The sequence below is a fragment of the Apium graveolens genome, chromosome 9 (genome assembly GCF_009905375.1).
Source record: "Apium graveolens cultivar Ventura chromosome 9, ASM990537v1, whole genome shotgun sequence".
Classification (NCBI taxonomy): domain Eukaryota; kingdom Viridiplantae; phylum Streptophyta; class Magnoliopsida; order Apiales; family Apiaceae; genus Apium; species Apium graveolens.
The window spans coordinates 152,056,059-152,064,071 of record NC_133655.1 but is presented as its reverse complement, the minus strand read 5'-3'; the positions used below and the strand labels follow the sequence as shown (position 1 = coordinate 152,064,071).

The 8,013-nt window shown below is 33.5% G+C and overlaps 1 protein-coding gene across 3 annotated transcripts in view; it reads right to left on the bottom strand.

The window, feature by feature from the left end:
* Positions 1-558: 558 nt before the first annotated feature.
* Positions 559-8,013, bottom strand: part of LOC141684620 (protein PIR) — a 36,659-nt gene continuing 29,204 nt past the window's right edge. For all 3 annotated transcript variants that reach the window (XM_074489678.1, XM_074489679.1, XM_074489680.1), the window contains 7 exons: positions 7,423-7,566; positions 6,659-6,746; positions 5,403-5,530; positions 3,598-3,805; positions 3,159-3,331; positions 2,194-2,400; positions 559-1,044 (listed from right to left, as the gene is read on the bottom strand). In XM_074489678.1, coding sequence (XP_074345779.1) covers positions 850-1,044; positions 2,194-2,400; positions 3,159-3,331; positions 3,598-3,805; positions 5,403-5,530; positions 6,659-6,746; positions 7,423-7,566 — 1,143 coding nt within the window. In that variant the 3' untranslated portion in view covers positions 559-849. The remainder of the gene's footprint in view (positions 1,045-2,193; positions 2,401-3,158; positions 3,332-3,597; positions 3,806-5,402; positions 5,531-6,658; positions 6,747-7,422; positions 7,567-8,013) is intronic.

Below are 8,013 nucleotides of genomic sequence, written 5' to 3'. Positions count from 1 at the left end.
GAGTTTAATTACTTTAACAATTTCTAATTAAACTTAAACCCAAATTTCACCTCACACTTTAATTAAAGAAGTGTATGATAAAATCGACGAAAATTATGATTTCAAATAAATTAAAATAGTGAGTTGTTAAAATAAATTATAACATTATAATATTTTTAAGAAAAAGATAAAATAATTTTTTATAATTAAGATTTCTAAAATTATGAATGTATCAATAATTTAAACAAAAAATGATTTTATTTTTAAAACTCGACTTGTGAAATAAATTGATAGAATTATATGGATTAAGAAACAAATGTAGAGTGTGAGTATATAATTGTAAGATGAAATTAGTATTTGATTTCCCTATAAGTTAAAATTATAAATTATAATTTAAACTTGTTCTATTAAAAAATATTTGGCAATTGCATGCTGATACTTGGTTTGATTTCCTTCAAGCCCTTGGATATATATAACCATAAAACATGTTCCATGTCAAGTTTTTAGTAATGAGAACTTGAGAGACTGATAAATCTTCAACAGAAATCCTAATCCCTTCTAGTTAGGTTCAATGACAAATTTCTTCCAAGCCCAAATATATTACCCTAGTACATGTTCTGTGTAAGTTCTTAGTGATGACAACTTCTGAGATTGATAAACATTGGACAAAAAGCTTGTCAAAAAAAAAACCTTACAACAATAAGGTTTAATTCCTTCAAAACAGAAAGTGCAGCTGTCCAAATTGTGGGGGTGATTTACATAGATCACATTCAGGCAACCTCGAATTCTCAATGCCATAGATTCATAAAACAGAGAGAAGTGGAACAAATATACACAAAAATTCAAAAGTTTTTAGAAGAACCAATTGACTCAGGAACCTTTTTGTGGCAGGGTTTCAAAGGCAGATACTGTGTTCTCAAATTTCACACGGTGGAGGGGAGCACCACTCTGCTTGATGGCGCATGCCTGTTTATCTTCTAATGGGCACCGAGCTTTCAGCATCGAGAATACATGATTATTTAGTCGTCTAGCTTTCTTCATAGCTTCTAATAGTGCTTCCCATCCCTTTAAACATAGTAGAAGCCAGTTAAAAAATGATTTGAACTGGATATACACATCACAACATTATGATATCTAATACAAACCATTAGACAAAAGTATGACATTTACTTCATTACAATATTCTGGAACTTTGGACAAGGTTGTCTTTCCTGTTCAAACACTGATACAAGAAATAAGCAAAGACTAGAATTCTAACAGCAGTATAAAACTTTATTGCACCTCATTAATAAAGATTTTTACGAGTGCGATAAGTTGGATATGGATTCTGCAAATTATGTTATTCAGAGCAATGTCTTAGATTTGATAACCTCTATGCATGACATAAGGTTTAGAGGACAAGATGCATACAATAAAGTTTTAAGAACTATAGAATTAGCAAAAAGACATATTGCTAGGTGACGTAAACTATACTTTTTTCTGGACGTCTGCAACCAAGAGATAGCTTAAAAAGAATTTGACGCAAGGCTCTATCTGGAATCTCAAATATCATGCTTCCGTCACCATATTATGTTCCCGGTTTCTAAGGACATATAATCAGGTGCAAGTAAAAGTCACTTTGAAGAAGCTTACAGAAACTCTCTAAAGAAACTTACAAACAGGATATGGAATTTAAACAAATTTGGTTTCCAAAACCACGGTAGTACAGCACAGCTAACTTCTCCATTCAGGAATCTCAGGGTGAACAACTCCAGTGTGAGCTATAGTCTCTCTGTTTCATTCATAGTGGAATTTTCTTCTCTCTTTTTGGATTGGATCCAAGACAACAGGAAATTATTTACCAGGGTTTGGTTTTATTATTTGAAACAAGTAGTGCAGTCCCTCGGAAATACTTTCTTATTTTATTTAATGCATTGGCTCCGATTTTACCTAGTTCATTGGTGGGATGTGATTCCTTGCATCGAAACGTCTTTCGTTTTCAGGATATGCCAGTGGTAGATATTTAATGAAGCAATATAAAGTTACATGACCAACACTAACTAGTCAAGGTAAGCCCACACATACAGAATGGTATGATCTAAATTCACCTTAATGATGAACAATTCAGAACCGGTGGAGAAATTCCACGGCCATAGCATCTGGCAATCTGATAGATACTAACTTCTATATTTGCGGGGAAAAAAATCATGTAGGAAGACACGCAAATCTAATTACCTGGACAACATGAGGATTTTTTTGTGACTGTGTAATTGCTGCAGCCTCCACTTCAGCAACATTTAAGACTTGATATGAGAAATCAAACAATTCAAAATGTAGTTGTTGGCCGAGCAAGTAGACTATTGTGCAACCACCCCAGGCCACAGAATCACCAAGCATATCATGATTGGTTGGTGGTATCTGAACAGATTCTTCAAGATATTCCTGGCACGATTACAACTGGATAAGATCAAAAGCAAACTAAAAAAAAAAATCCCGCACACACAGCTAGAGATAATGTAATACTTAGTCTGTCCTAAATTACAGTGTTCTTCTTATTAATATACTGTCTATTTGACTAATTGTCCCATGTAAAAGTTTGCAATTTTATCAAAAGTATATAATGAAAGACATGTCAAGAAAAATATTAAAAAAATAGTCTTTTACACTTCAAATTAGTGTACTCTCTAATTGATCAACATTTAGTCTAATATTAAAAAATTATTCTTTTACACTCAACAGAAACTCAAAATCTAATTTAATATTTAAAGAATATAGTCTCACGGTAATTATTTCTGATTTGATATTAATTACTATAAAATCATTCATTTGCATAAGAAAAATGAATTAAAAAATTCTTTAAACAAGAAGGGATGACAATATAGGAAGCTCTTTGTAACAAATAACAAGAAGCCATTAACGCCAAGAACATATAGGACATAACATCTAGTAAGTTGGTTAAGATCCTAAGAATGCAAGACTAGATAATTATCAGCATCCAGGGAGTCAAATTATGTATTGTGTACAATACTGGCAGTAATATCCTTACTGTTTTAACCATATACCCTAAAGATTGCAATTGAGGTTAACAAAAGATAACTAGATTGATAATAAAGCCAAGACTTCTCTTACAGTGGAGCTTTACAATTTAGAATATATTGACTACACATAACAGCGGACGGAGAAACTTCAGAATTTCTTACAAATTGTAGGCCACTGAATATACGGTAGAAGTCCTTTGATGTTGTAATATCAATAAACCCCGTCTTTGGAGCAGCACTCCATTTACTGCAATATTTGTCCAGTGCAGCACTTGTGAAAGCAAGGGCATATTCCAGTACACTTCCAGTATTTATGTTGGCCTTGTACAAAAGGTCTACAAAAGAACAATAACACTAAATTCCCAAAACTAGAAACGACCTATGATAATGTAAGCTTTGTAAAACAGCTGTACATATGAACCATGAAACTCTAGCACATGAGGGACAAATGAACATTTAAGTACCGGACGAGTAGAAAAACCTAGTACAACACATTTCACAATGGATGCAAAGATTCTTGGCCCACATACGGGAATATATTATGAGATGATTGATAATAACAACAATTCAGTAGATGCAGTATAGGGAATAAAAAGCAGACCAGCAGCTTCTGCTTGTTTTGATATGGTGTGCAAGGATGTAGGATTTGAGCGGCCAGGGTCTGACACAGTCACAGTAGTTGCTGATTTGAACAGAGTAACAATAGGACTATCTCCTGCTCCTTGAGACTGTAATATCTGTCCATCAACACTAGGTATCAAGCCCAACCATGGGGCTGTTTGCAAAAAATGTGCAGTGTCTTCTTCTCTCTGTTAAATACATGGGAGTATAAGTAAATCTGTAATGGTAAGTGGTAAGCATCTGAAACATAACATCACACATCCGACAACCTTCAACTCAAAAAAGCAAGTGCGAATAAACATTCAGTTAAGAATGGGTTCAATTTATTGTATATACAGTTTCTTCAATATTCCTCTTCTTAATACATTTCTTTCATGAGATGAAATAAGGCCCGAGTTGAAGTAAAGATAGCAACTGTCAGGTTTTTCCTTCATATTCTGGAACATTCTGTGAACAGATTATAATCAGTCAAGTCAGTGAATCACAAAATTAAGAGCCTATTCATTTTGATGTCAGATCCATACAATCCTTCCATTATCAAAAACTTGGACAGATGTAGAAAGTCTAAACATGCGACAGGTTACACATTTACTATCCAGTTTTACAACTGTTCTAAACACAGTACTATATTAAAAATTATACAACCAAGACATTGGAGTACTATATAATCTGTTCAAATTATACAACTAAGACAACAGACTTTAGCTATTAAAGAATTGTCGTGCAGCTCAGAATGGAGATTATTTGCAAAATACAGCCTATGGATTAGGACATGTATGTTTATACTTTATACTAAACATCGCGTCAGAATTATCTCAAAACCTCTTATGCCGCCCCTCAGTTTTATCTCCCTACCCGCATGAACACTCGACACTCAGACGTGGGTATCCACACTCTCATTTCAGGCCAAAAGACATGCAATTTTTTTAATCTAGTGTCGAATCCGGAATTTGGAGACATATCTATGTTGGAAAGGTCCATCCGAGTCCGGCCAACATAGTCCAAAACATTTTCCCTCTGGAAATAATCAAGAGCTTTTAATGTCCTGTGCAACACAGCTTGTAGCAAAAAAGAGACCTGAGTGCCTCACTGTATTTGGTGAGAAATCTAGAGAAAACAATAATCAGTAGGGAAGGAAGAGATATACTGCTTGTACATGTTCAATTGGACGGATGAGGTGTGTCCAGAGCTTAGAGTGCATTTCATGAATTTTATAAATTTATTAAACATTTTTTAAGGCATGTAGGCATTCCTTCCAAAACCTTCTTGAGTCAGACAAAACTCTTTTGCAGATATTGGCATATAATATGTGAACCTGGTGTTAGGGAGAATACACACAAATATACGAGATTCAAACAATCAATGCAGAGCACACACACAAAATACATAAAGCGGAAAACCTACATCCCAACTTATATTATTAATCCAAACAATTATCGATAACACAATCAATCAAGGATGCCTAAGTCTAACAATACTTAAGCATCTGCTCTTGAGCGATACTTAAGTCCACATTTTAAGCACTCCCTTGCCTATCAAAAAATATGACTATGTAGGCTGCCACCAAGACCATAAACAAGTCTTCGATTCTTGCTACCTAATTACCTAACTTTATGAATAAGAAATACAATTATAATAAATGTCTACCCATACAATTATTACCCGACCCAATTACGTCTTGTATTACCAAGACACATACTACCGTATTGGGTTTAAACCCACTATTGACATGTATGAATGATATTGTGTGTACATGTGCAAAACTGAACAATGTGTGATACGTACCAAGACAATATCAAGAAGCCCCATCAAATATAATACAGTTCCAATCTCCTTGATACCACAAACTCCATCTGCTTTCAGTTCAGACTTTGACTGCCAGTTGAGATGCTCTTTTACAAGCCTTTTGCAACCTTAAAAATATTAAATTCACAATTATCTAGCATTGATAATATGTGCAAGACATAAATCATGTTGTATATTACTAGAAGAGAGAACCCTGAAAAATATAAGACAATACACCTTTATATGTCGAACGATGAAAAACAATATCAGTGCTAGATACATAAAACATTAAGGATCATATAAAGAGACACAATGGAGCATATTATCATGTGAACTAGAATCCTTACAATTTATGGGCGAGGGTATCCGACTAAGAAAAGAAGCAGAGTGTTCTAATCTTTTTGTTTTGTTTGTTTGTCACTCTCCCTGTATTGTGCATAAATTATCTTTATGTGAGTTTGTTTATTTCCATTCATCCTTTGATTTATTATTTATTCTGGGCTTCCTTGTTTTAATATGTAGTATCACCATTATCACCTTAACTTTTAATTACTTAACTTCCACACATCAAACTCGCTTCAGCCTACTTTTGACTAGTTTGGAATAAAAAGCCTTCAAATTGAGTAGGCAATACTAAAAAAACCCTACTAATCATGAATACTAGTTCAAAATCAAGGGACACATAAGTTATGAGGGTGTTACTCATGCACAGTAAAAAAATAAAAGAAAAAAATTACATCAAAATGCTAGAGAGAAGATCTAGTTTATGGCCCTAAATATAAAACAAAAACTTTGCAAATGTAAGAAAGGTACTAAACTCAGAATTAATGGTTGTACACATGCTTTTTTCACACAAGATCTGTATCGTTGGAATATTTTTTGTTTTAACTAAATAATTAAGCACCATAAGAATACTTAACTGCTGCTTGAACCCATATGTGAATGTTTTAAAAGAATTATATAATCTGAGAAAGGATTAAGCATGTGAAGAAAAGAACAACCCTATACAAGTGGTACAACGAAGAACTTTTGGAATTTTATCTTGATATGGTATTAACTAATATGGTGTCAGAAAGCATTCATTGTTTTTCAAGCAAAAAAGAAAAAGAACAACCGCATCTGAATATCTTGACTCTGGTACAATGGAGAACTTTATAAATTCTATTTTGATATGCTATTAACTAATAATATAGAAAAATAAGAAAGTAGAAAAGCATGCACAAACTCTGTACAACAATTAAAGTTACACGAGCTACCTGTCACTCCCCCGTCAAAAGGAAGTAATCCAATTGATTTGGGCAATGCTTCTCTCAAGCCTGAAATAACTGGCTCAAGGGTAGTTATCTGAAATAAAAAAAGACAAAAATGAATCAGTATGCATGTGTAACATTGCAAAACTCACTGTGAAAAACGAGATGATGCAGAAATCTAATAGTTTATCTTTTGAAAATTAATATCACAAGTATAATGCTGAATACAGCACTGAATAATGAAAAGATGCGGAGCATTTTATGCTACGAACTATAAAATGAAACAAGAATTAGAATTAACAATGTGATAGAGCGACATGGTAGTGACTATCTTCGTGTCTTGGCCGAAAGACAAATTTATGAACCTTAAGAATATAAGGAAGCCAAATGTTTTAAATCAGTAAAGATAACCATAATCATGATTACCTTACAAGTACCCTACTACAGCAATATACACAGTCCAAAATCAACTTGGAAAAGAGAAAAATATCACAAAAATCCCAAAAATCCTAAGAACAAGGAAAGTACAAACTATAAACTATTGGCGGAACGGTGTTGGCAGAGGTACCAAGTTGACATGGAAATATGGCATTCATTAGAAATTAGTCAAACATATATACTTAAGGCTCAAGACACGATCATGTTCAACCATAGGTCAGTATCGTGTTGAACGTCAATGAACATTTCTCTAGTGGTCTGTACTGAATGACTTGGCCTTTAAATTAAATTATGGCACGAAGATATTAATCGTAGAATCTTAGGAAACAAACCTTAGTTGAGATATGATCCAGTAATGCTCGAATAAGCCAAGGCAATGATTTTGATCCCAAAAGTCTTACAATAGATAACACGTGAGGTATTCCAACGAATCCACTATATAATCGAGCAAAACTTTGATGTGCAGAATTTAGTTCCTATAAAAAACATAAAAACAAGAGTTCTGAAACTTCTGCTAAGGGGTTATTAACATGATAGCATGCAGAAGTATTTTAGATGAACGCACTTATCAATTTAGAAAGCGCTAACATCCATGTACATGTCATATAAGCTGTCTTGATTATTATCTATTATGGTTATGAATTACAAACTGAAGCTTATATGTGCTCATCCAGCTAAAAAGAATTATTTGTTTGGCCTTCGCAGCCATTTAGAAATAGGTAGCTTTTACTTGTTTAAAAGGGAACTTTAGAAGAATTTACTGGGTCAAAAAAGTATAATTAGACGTCATTACTGCTTACTCTTAACTCACGAACTTTATTGTGCCTCAGTCAGTCCAATTATGTATCGGCTTAGTTAATTACTTGACCTCTTTATAAGTAGTAACCAATAATTTCCCTGCATTAAGTTCGATTCTGTGACAA